We start from the raw sequence: 15,472 nt of genomic DNA, 5'->3' as shown, positions 1-15,472 counted from the left end.
TGTGCTCATCTGTGAACAGTGTCTGTTCATCGGTTTCTGCTGTAGCCTACTTGTCACGTTGTTGTGCTGTAGCTCAGGGGATGACCATTGCACAGAACAGTTGATTTGTAATGTGAATGTGAAATTTGTATTGTAAATAATTGTATACTGTACTATACTATTTCTATATGTATGACAGATTTTCCAGATTTTTTTGGCTAGAGGCTGCTTTACTCAATAAATGAAATGAATGAATGGTTGCAAGGATGGCCCACGGTGTCCTATCGATGATTTATTGAACAATTACTAGAAGAAATAAGAGAAGAGATATGAACGTCATAATCCCATTATATAAGGCTATTGTTAGACCACACTTGGAATACTTTGTTCAAATATGGAGACCGCACCCAAAGAAAGATATTGAGCTTCTTTACAGGTCCAAAGATGGGTAACTAGCGTGTGATATCGGCAAAAGGCGTACATATGAGAAAAGACTTCGAATATGTCGGTTGCAGAGCTTGGAAACTAGGCACCTTCGAGAAGAATTGATTGAGGTTCAAAGACAATGATTGAGGTGTTTAAGGCCCTGAAAGACCAGAAAAATGAATGAAGACGAAATTTTCATGGTTATAAATGATTCTAGAACAAGCAGCCATAATTTCAAGTTATGGGAGAAGGTGTTTAGACTGGATTGCAGGAAGTTTTATTTTAGCCAGTGAGGTATAAATTATTGGAATAAGTTACCTACACTGGTGGCAGTTTGGGGAAATTCAAAGGTCAGCTGGATAATTAGCTTTGGGAGGAGGGATACGCATAGGTTGTCTATTTCCTTTTCTCTTAATGATTATTATTATTTTTTTAAATTTTCTTCTTATTATTTTATTTATTTTTTGTTATTTTATTATATATATATATATTTTATTTTTGGCTGGTGCAGCATAAGGCATAGGCTTCCTTGCGCCATGTGGCCATTGTTAATACTAATACTTCCAACCAATGGATGGAAAAAGCTTTGCAGAAGAATTATTCGAAAACATTTAATTTATCCTAGTGCAAACTTTTCTAATGTAATACTGTAATTAATTGGCTTCTTTTGTATGTTCTGTTTGTTAATCCTTTTATTTTACCCATTTTCATGGGTAAAATAAAAGGATTAACAAACCTGTATTAATGTCAATATTGCTAACTAGAATTCTAAAAGTGGTTGATCCTTTCTCTTTGCAGTTGGGTACACGATGAGAGATATTCGGTATAAATGGGGAGATGGTGAAAAGTCCATTGGTATGTCTACGGACGTTGAATTGCCTCAGTTCAAAGTTTTAGGACATAGACAAGATGCAAAAGAAGAATCACTTTCGACAGGTGAGCAAAACATTATTATTGTAGGTGATTGTAAGGCACCAAATGGTTTTTTTTTTTCAGACATTCAATAATTAATGTGTTGTTTTTTTAAAAAAAATAGAATTTTAAAAATTAATATTGCATATTGAATATAAGTCCTTGAGGTTGTCACAGACATTCTCTCAGATATGACAGACAAGCTGTTCTTGCTACCTGGGAGTCTAAAACGCTGATGGAACTGATATTCGAGTGACACTCAAGTCAAGTGGACCCAATTTCGGCGAAGTCCGGACGGTCTATGACAGCCAAATCCTCTGCTTGCACCTTCACGTTGGTGGGACGTTTAGTAATCCTGGGTAACCTCCATGCACAAGTATATGGTGGGTGACCACCCAGGTGTGAACCAACGTAAGCAGGGGTCGAGGTGTGGCGCCCACACCACATGGAGGAACGCCGCCCCTCTATGTTACCAGGCAGAACTAGGTGGTAGATGACTCTCATCGACCGGTGAAATACCATCACTTTGCTTATTGGAGGCTTGAAGTGGTGGAACCCATGTTTAGTTTCTAGAGCTAAGTTCCGACCACCCTTCCCTATCTGTTCCATCATGCAGTATGATTGATGATTTTTGAGGTTATGATGAATGTCGTGGCGAGATCCAATATTCCTTACATTTCGAGGGTACAGCTCTAAAACGGTGTTCGCAGGCCGGCCGCTAGATAGTACACCGGACCAAACCTATTGGTAACTCTCTAGGAGGCTTCCGGATCAGCTAGTGTATAATCTTGCTACCTCTACTCTGCCAGATAGTGACTGGAGGGAGTCCGAGTAGTGTGTATGCGGGGAGCATTGTCGAGGCCACGTTATGTCAAGGATCTGGGTATATTCTTACCACATGTACGCCATATCCAAAAATTTCATTACTTCATACAGTATGTCCCACCCACTTTTTCTTACTATTGAATACACCGTGAATTGTCAAAATAATAGAGCAAGCTTATCTGCGCAAAGATCTAAACCTCCCAAGGACTTTCTAATTCATTTCACAAATATATGTGGTCTCAATTCCAATCTCAACGATGTCCATTTCCACTTGCAGTCTTCCAAACTCCATGTACTTTTTCTGACTGAATCTCAGTTATCAGTTTATTCAACTACTGCTCATCTCAGATGTCCAAATTATTTGTTGTATGATTCCTTTCGCCTCAAAGGTGGTACTTGTGCATATGTCCGTTCTGATATTCCCTGTCAGAGACTTGGCAATTTGGAATCTCCTCTCTTTGATCTTCTCTGGCTTAAAATCTCTCTACTTCATTGTGTCAAATTCATCTGTTGTCTCTACCGTTCTCCCAACTCCACTAATCACTTGGAGCTCTTTGACTTTCTCCAGTCCAACTTTCCTAACAGTGAGGTAATTTTCCTTGGTGATTTTAACGTTCACAACTGGCTTCCGTTTTCTAGTCACACCGACCCAGCAGGTCGAGATGCTGAGGCTTTTGCAATTTCTAATGACCTAACACAGATTGTTCATTTACCTACAAGAATACCGGACAATCCTAATCATACAGCCAATACGCTTGATCTTTTTCTCACAAACAACCCTTCTAAGTACAAGGTCGAAGTGAGAGGTCCTTTAGGCACTTCAGATCACAACTTGGTGATTGTCTCTTCTCCAATGGGTCCTTTTTCTCATGGCTATTCCGAACCTCGTATTGTTTGGCATTACAAGAATGCAAAATGGGATGACCTGCGAGACTTCTTTTCTTCTTTTCCTTGGTCTGTTTCAAAACTTCTGATGTCAACGTTTGCTCAGATCGTGTCAGTGAAATTATTCTTGCAGGAATGGAATCCTTTATCCCACACTCCACTTTAAAATCTCGTCCTTTATCTAAACCTTACGTTTTCCAATAAATGTGCTAAGGCTGTCCAAGAGAAGAATGTTGCATATCGTAATTGGCTTGTTTCTAATTCTTCAGTTTCATTTTCTGCCTACACAAAGCTCGCAACAATTGTAAAGCAGTTATTAATCAGTCCAAACTAGAGTTTGAACAGGCTAAGAGTAGAAAACTTGCTTCTTGCCCTAATGGTAGCCGAGCATTCTGGTCTCTTGCCAAAGCTATTGGCCGCAACTTTTGCCCATCTCTACTCCCACCTCTGTCCAAACCAGATGGTTCTGTTGTCACTTCAGCCAAGGATAAAGCTGACCTGCTAGCATCCCATTTTCTTCTAGCTCATGTATTAATGATCTTGGTAAAACACCTCCCACCATTCCTAACACGCTCCATTCAATGCCTCCTGTGGTCTTCCGTCAAAAGGATATCAGAAAGATTTTGATGAATCTTGATGCTAAGAAAGCTCCAGGTCCTGATGGTATTTCTCCACTGGTTCTCAAAACCTGTGCTCCTGAACTTACTCCCATTCTTTGCCGCCTTTTTTTACTTTCTTATTCCAAAGGTGTTTTTCCTCCTTCTGCTTGGAAATTTGCTCATATCCAGCCAGTTCCTAAAAAGGGTGACAAATCCCTCCCGTCCAATTATCGTCCCATTGCAATTACTTCTACTCTTTCTAAAGTAATGGAGAAATCAATTAACCGCCAACTCTTAAACTACCTAGAAACCTTCCGTCTGATCAACGATCGCCAGTATGGATTCCGTCAGTGTCGATCCACTGGTGATATTCTGGCTTATGTTACTCATTTATGGACTAATTCAATGGAAAGGTTCGGTGAAACACAGGTAGTTGCTCTTGACATCTCAAAGGCTTTTGATCGTGTTTGGCATAAAAGTCTTCTAAACAAGCTTCCATCTTATGGTTTGCCAACTGTTTTTAGTAATTGGTTATCCAGTTTTCTCTCTGATCGCTCAATGAGGGTGACGGTAGATGGCTCTCTGTCTTCTAACTTCTCCACTAATGCCGGTGTCCCCCAAGGTTCAGTTCTTTTCCCCACTCTTTTCCTCTTGTATATCAATGACCTTCTTCCATTGACTGGAAATCCTATCCATAGTTTTGTCGATGATAGCACATTGCATTCAACTTTCGATTTTGAGAAACCTTGTCCTGCTCAATCAGCTTCAAGGTCTCGAAAATCTGCTGCCAATTCCTTAAATGCCGATCTTCAGGTAATTCTCCAGTGGGGCAAAGACAACTTAGTTGATTTCAACCGTTCTAAAACTCAGTCTTGTCTTATGTCTCGCAAAAAGGATTCTTCTGCTCCTATGCTTATCTTTAGTGACACTCCGATTTCTAGGCAAAATGATATATCTCTTTTGGGGATTACCCTGACTTCTAATCTCTCTCGGCACAAGCACATTACAAATATTGCTTCCTCTGCATCTAAAAAACTTTGTTTTCACTTTCGCTCTCGGCGTTACTTTTCTTCAAAACAGCTGCTCACTCTGTATAAATCGCAAATCCGCCCTGCCATGGAATATTGTTCCCACATCTGGGGTGGTGCCCCCAAACCTCTCTCAGGCTTCTTGATTCCATTCAGAAGAGGGCAGTTAGGTTAATTAATGATTCATCTCTAACAGAGTCTCTCCACTCGCTTTCTCATAGACGCACTGTTTCTGCTGCATGCCTCTTCTACAGATACTTCCAAGGGCACTGTTCTTCTGAATTGGCTTCTATAATTCCCGCTCTCTCTTTCAAAACAGTCCGAACACGTGCCGCCACCAGCCAACATCCATTTACTGTCCAACTTCAAACCCACAGAACCAACTTTTCATCTTCCGCATTTATTCATTCAACTGCCATTTTCTGGAACAACCTTCCTTCATACGTATTTCCTGAAAATTACAATCTACAGAAGTTCAAGTCCAATATCAACAAATATCTTCTTTCGTCTTCTCAACCTCCAACCCAAGCACGGTACTAAGTACTATAGGTTCTAATACCTCTCGTGTGTGGGGTTCTCATAAAAAAATAAATAAATAAATAAAATCGATATTTTTTAAAATGCCTGATTGTTATTGGTTAAAATTAATCGGCATTCAATAGTAGTCAAAATATGTTGAGGGTCAAAAGGCACCAGGAATTTCTTCCATCTCCGCGAGTGTTCGCTGTATCGAGGGACAGTATTCTGTCAAGACCAGAGATTTAAAAGTGTGTGGATCATGTGTTGTTGTAGTATGTTGTGCCCATTGTTCTTCTGGCCTATTGGCCGTCGAGCCCCTGATGGGACCCGACGTTGTCCGTACTATGCCAACGAGGAGGCTGGCCAGGTGTACCTTGAAATTTATTATACTCTGGCAGGTTCCGTCGCCTAATTTCCTGGGATTTCAGCGGCTGAGTCCTATAAAAAAAAAAAAAAAAAAAAAAAAAAGATAATCGCGGTGGCATAATTGCAAAATCGCTATTACGTGATAGTCTGTGGGGTTTGTTCCCCGAAATTACCATGGGGTTGTAGGCTAAAATGACAAGTTCTAGAGGCCTAATGGGGCGGGCAATAATTTTGGTGCTAATTTAAATTTGGATTCGTGGGGCTTTCGCGGTATATAGTCAAAGAGAAGGGTAGGGAGACTGAAGGCTGGGGGAAGAAAGAGAAGTAAGGGGCCGATAGGGTAGATGGCCCCTGTAGTCAATGGGGCATGTCCATGCCCCGCCAGAGGGAAAGGGGGATGGCAGGAGGAGGAGGAGAAGACAGCGAGCCATCTCCCCCCCCCTGCCAAGGAATAGAAGTGAAAGCAGGCTGGTCAATGTTACCAGCCCAGATCGCCATAAATCTAGATGACAGCAATGTGCTGCAGTCATTTTTGCTGAGCCCTTGCATGGTAGTATTGTTGTCTTGATCAGGTTGTCAAATGCCTGTGCTGGATGAGGTTGTCTAATCGGGTTGTCACTGTGATTTCTTTTTTTATTATTTTTGTTTATTTATTTGTTTATTATTATTATTTTTTTTTTAGTTGGTCCCTTCCAGGTCAGGTCAGGTCCAGTTAACTTATTCATGTCATGTTCATGTATTGAATGAGATTGTCTCGTCAGGTGGATAAATCTGTCGGTAGTCATAGAGATTGTGACTTCAGGTAGACTCAGTTGTGAGTTTTAATTCCTTGGTTGTTTCACCCTGGTATCAGTTCATCATCTGGGAAGGTTTTCGTGGTTGTGTAGACATTCTGCTGATCTGCACGGCATGATTGTTTACTGCAGTGGTGGTTGAGGCTGTAGGAGGGTCCTTCTCCTTGTGAAGAAGTCCTGGGCCAGCTGCGCGAATGCCTTGTTTGTGTAAACTTCAGTTATGGCGAGGTCTTCTTGATTACGGAGGTTAACTGTGTTCTAGTAATGAACCTGCAATAGAGGCCCTCATATAGTGGGCAACTGTACATTAGGTGCTCCCACGTTTCACGTTCACCACAGAGGCAAAACGGTGTATCACTCAGTCCAAATCCTTGTAGTTTTTCTATAATGGCCCCGTGTCCCGTCAGCAGGTAGGTGGTGTAGAGTCCTGGTGAGAGCCACGGTGGATAATTCGGTTATACCAGCTATATGTTGGGTAGAAATTTTCTAGTTATTGCACCTTTGCTGGAGGTCTCCCAGCGGGCCTGCCAAGTTTGTTGGAGGTAAGCGGAGAGACGGTTCCTTTCTACTTTGGGATCATTTGACAGATCTATGGTGTAGTCGAGGCATGTTGCCGTTCAATAGTAGTTAGAAGATCTTGGTGATTATATCGAGATAGCACAATGAGATAGCGTTGAACTAGTAACAAGGTAACTGGAACCTGGCAAATGGTTACGCTACCACTCGAACAAAGAGTGGCATGGAAACATGTTGGCATATACTCCCTGTGGTGCTGAAGAGCGGCTAACCCATGCCAGCGACACTTTCCATGATTTTGGATTTAGGTGCCGAATGGCTCGCTACTTGACGTCCCACGCATGTCAAGTGGAAGAGGGAGTTTGGTGATTATGGGAGGATTGAGTCTCCCTTGAATGCTCGTAGAACCAGTCCAGCGCCGTTGCAGCTATCTAACATGGAACGTTACAGATCGCTTGTTTAAAGATACCTTAGTGGATGGTCCGGGAAAATTGTCACGTGGTCAGAAATGATGAACCTGTATGAGTCTCCAGTGATAAGCTAAATTATAGTCACCAGGAGGCCCAGAGTGTCTCATACATACTCATATGCTTTACACCAGGGGTTCTTAACCTCTTTTGTGCCATGGACCCCTTTGGAAGTCTGGTGAAGCCTACGGACCCTTTCTCAGAATAATATTTTTAAATGCATAAAATGAAATACGTAGGATTACAAAGGAAACCAATTGTACAGAAATACATTTATCAAAATATTAAGAAAAACCAAATGTGATATATGAGCTTCTTTATTAATTCATTAAATAACATGACAATACATTTAAATTTAGGCAAGTTAAATTTTATTTTTTAAAGACATACCAGTCTGCAGAGATAGGATTGCAGGGATTGTGTAAAAGTTAGTGAAAATAAAGATTTATTTTTTCTCATCGAAGTTCACGGACCCCTTTAAATCTATCCATGGAGACCCCCAAGGGACCTATGGACCCAAAGTTAAGAAACCCTGTCCAAACCCTTATGTGCCCCACTCGGGCTGCACAACCTTCATGCAGCATCTTTTGAGAGTCTTATCCTAATAAGCCCCATCCGCATGATACATTGGAAACGCAAATCGTTTCCTGTCATTCGCTGTCCAATATCTTTGCTTCTTTGCCCATTGTATGCGCATTTGTTTGTGATAGGTCGTAAATAGGGACACCCAGGTGGGAATACAACTGAGATAGCCAATCGCTAGTGTCGGAAGCATGGTCTACGTTGAAACTGGCTAATACAACCCCCATGTTGTATTACGTGGTCAGCTGCTCCACTATGGCACGTTGGATCTTCATCTTTTCCCTTTGCTCAACAAACGTGGTTGCCCTACACGGGTCCTCTAGTTGGTAGCTCTTCCATGGTTGGCTTACTCTTGATAAAGACAAAGCTACACAGGAACACTGGAGGAAGGTGGCTGTGCCCGACTTAAGCTGGCCCCAACAACCTGAAACTCGATTACGTCACGGTCCACCCTGTTCTTTGTGGGGAGCATCGGCCCATTAAATGTTCATATATAGAGCAGTGCACTACGCAGCTGCGGTAGCGACAACGCATGAATTCATAGTTTGGAATGTTCCTAATGCAAAGCTATCTCAGCATGTAATGCCCATTAACTTGGAGGGGTATGCACTTACGTATAAACCCCAATAACTCTTATAATCATCCTTTTAATAGCACTGTAATATTTGCACTGTGTGATCGCTCGCTCAGTTTCGAAAATAAAACTCACGGGTAATACAACCGTTACTATCGCTGTTCTTCCATACCTCGGATTGAATCTCAAAGACAGAAGGAGTTTTTATAGGCTTTTATCAAATTGCGGCAGAATTAGTCGGTCCTTTTTCCTCTCTGAAAAGGCAGGTTCTTATAAAAAAAAAAAAAAAAAAACAGGCAAAGCCAATCATAGAATACATGCAATTTTATTACTCAATATCAAAACATATTCCGGTCTTCGATGTACTGCTCTATTATAGGCTAATCGTTCTGATAAATTCTATAGCGAAAATTCTCCAGTTTTTGGGAACCTTGAGTGAGTTTTTGATGGCAAATATTCATTTGAGCACCACATTAATGAGAGTTCAAGATCCTTGGTCTAAGTTTCAAAATTTATAAGAAACTTAGTTGTTGCATGGCATTTGGTAGAAGCATTGATATTTCATAAAAGAATAAACAACAGCTTGTAGATATCGATATGCAGATATCAGTAACTCAGAATCTCGAAGTCATCTGCCTCTTTGTGCTTGACTCAAGCAACCGTAATCTACCTACACTATGCAAAGAGAAATCGAAGAAAAAAACTTCACATGTGGCTGGGAAGCACTTTAGACTGACCCACCAGACCATCACTGTAGGCGACTTCAGCTAACAGCCAAAGCCAAAAGGAAGCAAAACGGAATTTGTTAATACATTTGACACTATATGTGGAACCAATCGGATGATATCACAACATCGATCGTCTGTTTTATAACATTATTATAATATTCTTAACAAAAATCGCCTCTATCAACAACCCATTATCAGTTAGTTTCTCACAAGCTGAAACTAAAAATATGAAAATGCAATGTCATTCGGATTCTTCGTATATTTCTCAATGAATTCGATTGTTTAGAGCAGTGATTCCCTATCTTTTGTCATTCAAGCCATCTTCATGGCTTACTCTTGATAAAGAGTAAGCCATGAAGATGGCTTGAGTGACAAAGCCTTGGCTTACTCTTGATAAAGAGTAAGCCAAGCGTCTTTTAACTTCACATCTGAAGTTAAAAGACGCTTATTTACGGCACACTCTAAAACAGTAATTGCCACTGAACTCGGTGGTGATTTTCCTAATCTCAAGGCACACTTGAAAAGGGTTTCGTCAGATGAATGTGCTGAGTCACACAGGTGGGAACCACTGTAGAGATCTTACAATATATTATAATCAACAATATATTAAAATTAACAAATAAAGAAAAGTTGCAAAACACTGATAAAATTATATTAGAATTGTTATTTATGTAATGTGAATAATGTTTCATTTTATCAATTGAAAAACAATATATAAATAATACAAAATAAAATAACATGTTTCAAAATTAAAATATTTTTATATGAAAATGAAATTAAGTGTTTTAAAAGAATATTTTCTTTTTTATAGGCAATTATTCAAGATTAGTATGCGAAATTCAATTTGTCCGCAGTATGGGCTACTACTTGATTCAAATCTACATTCCAGCGGGCCTAATCGTAATCATTTCATGGGTCTCGTTTTGGCTTCATCGTAACGCCACTCCAGCTAGAGTAGCCTTAGGTGTAACAACAGTGTTGACCATGACAACGCTGATGTCCAGTACAAATTCCGCCTTACCCAAAATTTCATACGTCAAAAGTATTGACGTCTATCTGGGCACATGTTTCGTCATGGTGTTTGCCTCCCTCCTTGAATATGCCACTGTTGGATATTTGGGAAAGCGAATCTCAATGCGTAAAACCAGAAACCAACAGATGGCAAAGATGGCTCAAGAACATCGACAGCGTTGTGTTGCAGCTGCAGCAGCGGCTGAAGGAGCGCAGGAGCGATGTGGTGCTGGAGAAGCAGTACTCCTTCCTGGGAACGCAGAAGTAACTATGGTGAAAACGGCGGTAAGAAATGTAAAGTACCAATTTTTATATTATTTATGTAGTGTTTGCTTTTATTGGTAGGTGTCTTTGTCACAGCATTGTATTGCATGGAACTAAATGCATTATATATTAAATGTACTGCATGATTGTGTTAGAGAATTTACCCAACCAGATGTAGCAAAGAAGAAAACATAAAATTCCATAAACATTTCTTGCTCTTTCTGAAAACGAATGCTAATATCGTTAGAATAAGGGTATAAATTGCGATTCTTAGAAAAATGTCTGCCTTAAACTGCTATGAGTTTCTAGACTATCTTTGATCATAACAAAACCAATACACATGCAGATATAAATTCAGTGTGTTGCTTGCAAACTAGTAATCACTGCAAAATCTTATTTAAAGTAAACTTACATCATATTTCTTTTTCCGAACCGAAACAATTTGTTTTTGGCGGTTCCTTCTGTTGCAGAATTCAGAATTTTAAATGTTTCAGCCTCAAAGTACTGCAACTTTTTAAATGATAAATTTGAAATACGGATTTTGTATTCCATGTATGAAAATCTGAAATCATACAATTCAACTCCGACTTAATTACATAGCTCGAATTTCTAAAGAACTAATAAATAGAATTTCATTTATATTTCCAACACTGTTTTCAGTATAAAAAAAAATAATGTAATTAATGCAGGACTATTGGTAGTGCTGTCTTGCTGCTGCAACCAGCAGCTGTAGCAGCACAGAACAATGCGGTGTTGGATAAGTGATGTAAGAAATATTATATATATTCATTAAAATTCATATCATTTAACCATTTTCCCAACCATGCTTTCAATGATTATTTCCTCTCTCATCAGTAGGAGCACCGAAATATGACAAAGATTTAGCAATTGTACGAATATCAAGCATTTAAGTCGTATAAATAAAGATATAGCATCCTTCACTGATAAACGCCCATATTAATCTTATAACAGCAATTCTATTTTAGAATATCAAAGAAAAAAAAAAGATACTAATATTCCTTCCACTAAAATTTATTTTCAGTTAACACTTAAAATGTTAATTCCTTTCATCGATAGTAGCTGACCGATTTGATCCACAGATTTGATTCAATTAACCAAGCAAAACCAAAAGTTACCTCTTACTGTATTAAACTGAATCCTCACTTTATTGAATAACGTTTGTAATAATACCGTAATCAGATACGTTAATGTGGAAAGTTCCTTAGATAGGAATGGTTTTGGAAAAGTGGTGACAACCAGTAGAAAGGTATTAGCTGTGCAAATATTTATTATCTATACTATATTAATCTTTTATGTTACTTATGAGGATTGCTGTTAAGTATGAGCATCACGGAGTTCTAATGAATTCTGATCATTTTGTGGTTGTGCTCCACTCCATTCTAATTTTTTTTCCAGTATGTGTATAATTATGACCATATAAAATAAGAAAAAACTATGATTATTATCGACAACTTTAATTCACTTGATTTAAACGTTTTTATTAATTGAACAATCCTTGAATCTGATGATATTTGATTTGTTTGCCAATTTATAAATATTATAATTACGATCATTATAAATATGAATATGAGCATAAGTTCAGCTCTAATATCAGTTTTTTTAAGGTTAATGAGTATTTTGTCATTTGATTCTGATATGAAGAAAATATGATGAAGATTCAGTAGAGCAAGTATAAAGTATTGTTAAACCTTACTGGAATATCATATGGGGATGAAAACATCTCTACCAGTACCGTTGCTTTACATGATCTGGTTGAGGAAAATAGAAACAATATAGAAAATAGAATCATTCACGTTCTCAAGAAAACTGATTTGTCAATACGGTTCATGATCACTCGATTTAGTTTCCCTTCCCCTAATAATTTTCCTTTAAATCAAATGAAAACATTGTTTTCCTGTTACTTATTCTTTTGCATTTTATACATCCAAGAAGGAATAAACGAATATTTCGAATTATTTTGGCATAATCACAAGAATTTTACATTGAATCTATGTAAATGTTTCCAAACGTTGATAGTTGATGTATCATAAGTTAATCATATGTAGACGTGTTATTTCCCTATAAATTTAATTTAATGAAGAGCTTATCCGCGTGATCGTTTTTGTCCGTATTTGAGAGTTATCACACAACAAGCAAATTTTCAAATATGGATATAATTATATCATCAGTGGAAATTCGGTGCTGTGTATCTAGTCTGTAATAATGCATTATAAATCAGTATATAATGGAAAATGCCATTGAATTCTCCATAATGGTTAGCTGTAATATTTTAATATATAACATATTATTGTTGTGGTTGGTTGTTGGATAAGAAACTTCACCACATTTCTAATTTCTTCCGTTTTTTTTTTTTTTTTTAACGTTTTCCATCCATGTGATACTTGACATATTGCTGAACTGTTTCATATAGATATATATATAATCATTTTAAACTTTAATTATTGATCGCCAAGAAGAAGCGAATGCTTAAATTTCTACCAGTAAATTATAGTTATGTATTTGTATAATAAATCTTTCTCATAAAGCTTATGTACTAATTCTGTGAAATATATATCTTGAACCAAAAATTTATAATAGTAATTGTAATTTTAACATAGTCATAATTATATACAGATCATAAAGGCACTGTGCAATAAAGATGAAAATCATTAAATTATATTATTCTTATAAGAACCACAGATAATTTTAGTGCATAACCTAGATCTCTAGATAACCTTAATGAAAGAAGTTATGAAAATCTGTAGAAAATGTCAACCTGTTATACAAATAACACGCTGTTCAGTATGTAAGTTAGTATTGAGTTTCATATAACATAAGAAGGCTTATGCTTTTTTTATTTCAAATACATTTTTGATATTAGAGAGTGGAGAGTGAATTTAGTTTTCATCTTTGCTACAGTGGAAAAGAACACCCCTCTTACTTGTGTTGTTGCATATTATGAATATGTATCACCTTGCACTTACAGTCAACTACAAATAATAAATATTAAGATTAGTGATTAATATAAACAAGATCTGTGTAATTGTGCTTTTCAAATATGCAATTAATAAATATCTTGAACCAAATCCACTAACGAGAGAAAACGTTGAACAAAGCAAGATTAATTTTCTAAGGTACTATACTGTAATATACCTCTATAATTATCCGCATTAAACGATATTTTGGATATTAGAATATAGTGTACAGTTAAAGCAAATTTCAGTATTCTTAAAATTCTTTTATATGAACTTTTAAACTCTGTTCATATCAACCTTGCTTGTACATGTTGATAAATCAAAAACAAGCGCAGATACTGATATTTATTTATTTTTTAAAGTTTTAGTGACTAATTAAAAATATATAGAAATTAAGACTGCCTTCAGGTTTGTTTAAACTTTTTTTTTCCAATAACAGTTTTTGATTTAAAAATAGAGCTTTCTAATAATTTCGCCAAGAAATCGTAAGGAACTATAAAATTAGGAAATAATCCTTGAAACCATTTCATTTCATAAATGCATAATTGTTTCTACTATGGCGAATTATTCATTTCACCTAATTATGATTAATTCTGTTGAAATCATATCTGCTTTAAATAATCCAGACTGCCATATTTTATTATCTAAATATTTTGTTCTGTAAGAGCGAAAAAATGCATAAATTAAAATTTATTTGGGCTATGTAATTGGAGAGACATCACACGAAATTAAATATAGTTTTTTAGATTCAATGTTTTTTACACATATCACAAAAATACACCTAAAATTATATTCATTCAACTTCTAAAAAAGAATAACTGTACAAGTTGATAAATCTTACACAGACTCAACAAATATTACACCAGTAAAAAAACTTTCTTGCCATTAAACACGTAAAACTGATGATAATATTATTCCTGATTATGGACACTACTAAGGAAATACATAGCAGTTAAGGCACGTAGAAATTGTTTGTTAATTATGCTGTAATAAAATGTCTGTAGTTCTCTATATTTTATCTTTTATTCCGTTTTGTTATATTCAATTTAAAACTATTCTTAACGATTTACTGATGTTCAATTTATACATTTTACAAGGCCGCTAGTGAACAAAGATCGTATTAACAATGACTAACAGATTATAATTAAAGTCAAATTTGTTTTTATCTTGTTAGGAAATACAGTTCCATTACCATATCCACTTCTGAAATCAGTGTCTAATCGGTAGTTCCTTCGTATGACTATGAATAATTTCGGGTCACAGATATAAAGCATGCGTATTCTTCACTGGAGAAATCTTACTTTTTTAACACTATATAGCACATCCCCATAAATTACAGAAAAAGTGAGAGCATGTTACTCGTAATAACTAGTAAAAATAAATATCTTTCCTTTGTTAAGTAGGCACTGTGGTTTTACTCAGATGATGTAAAGAGTCACATTTGCTCAACATAATGCAACCAAACATTTAAGGATAGGTACTCGTACAACCGAACATTTTGTAAGAAATAATACTTTATAGTAAATGTTGTTATAAATGTATAAACTTTTTGTCGGTGGATCTTTGTCTTCAGGTTTTTGCTATTTGTGCACGAAGCATGATGCGATTAAGGAATCAGGTGAATTAAGTCTGATTGAGTTTTTCTAAATATGATTTTCGTATAATGAATTTTCCAGTATCAAGCCGAGTATTCCAAGAGGTGAATAAATCGATGATTGCTATTTAAATTATATATATATAGTGTGTGTAAGAGAGAAAATCTTAAATATTTCACTAAGCTTAATCTCAACAACACCCTCTTAAGATATCCTCAGACATATTTTAGTACCACATGGTGATTTTAATTCGTTTACAAAAATTATCTTACCTCCCTACTCTCTTAAATCTGTCTCTCAAAAACGAAAAGTATCTACTCATTTCAAGAAAGTAAATATTAAGTCTATATTTAGGAAATATTCTACGATTTCTGCAAACAACTGTAGGCCAATTTCATCGAAAAACAGCACTAAAAAAATACAAGTA

The 15,472-nt window shown here is 36.8% G+C and overlaps 1 protein-coding gene across 5 annotated transcripts in view; it reads left to right on the top strand.

Moving 5' to 3' along the window:
* Positions 1-15,472, top strand: part of LOC150088045 (gamma-aminobutyric acid receptor subunit beta-like) — an 863,205-nt gene that overhangs the window by 568,475 nt on the left and 279,258 nt on the right. For all 5 annotated transcript variants that reach the window (XM_090369305.1, XM_090369303.1, XM_090369307.1 and 2 more), the window contains exons 6-7: positions 1,204-1,341; positions 10,012-10,505. In XM_090369305.1, coding sequence (XP_090225431.1) covers positions 1,204-1,341; positions 10,012-10,505 — 632 coding nt within the window. The remainder of the gene's footprint in view (positions 1-1,203; positions 1,342-10,011; positions 10,506-15,472) is intronic.

This window comes from Mastigoproctus giganteus, chromosome 3, assembly GCF_048544385.1.
Source record: "Mastigoproctus giganteus isolate SK-2022 chromosome 3, ASM4854438v1, whole genome shotgun sequence".
Lineage (NCBI taxonomy): Eukaryota > Metazoa > Arthropoda > Arachnida > Uropygi > Thelyphonidae > Mastigoproctus > Mastigoproctus giganteus.
The sequence above is the reverse complement of the archived record's forward strand: the minus strand, read 5'-3'. Positions and strand labels throughout refer to the sequence as shown.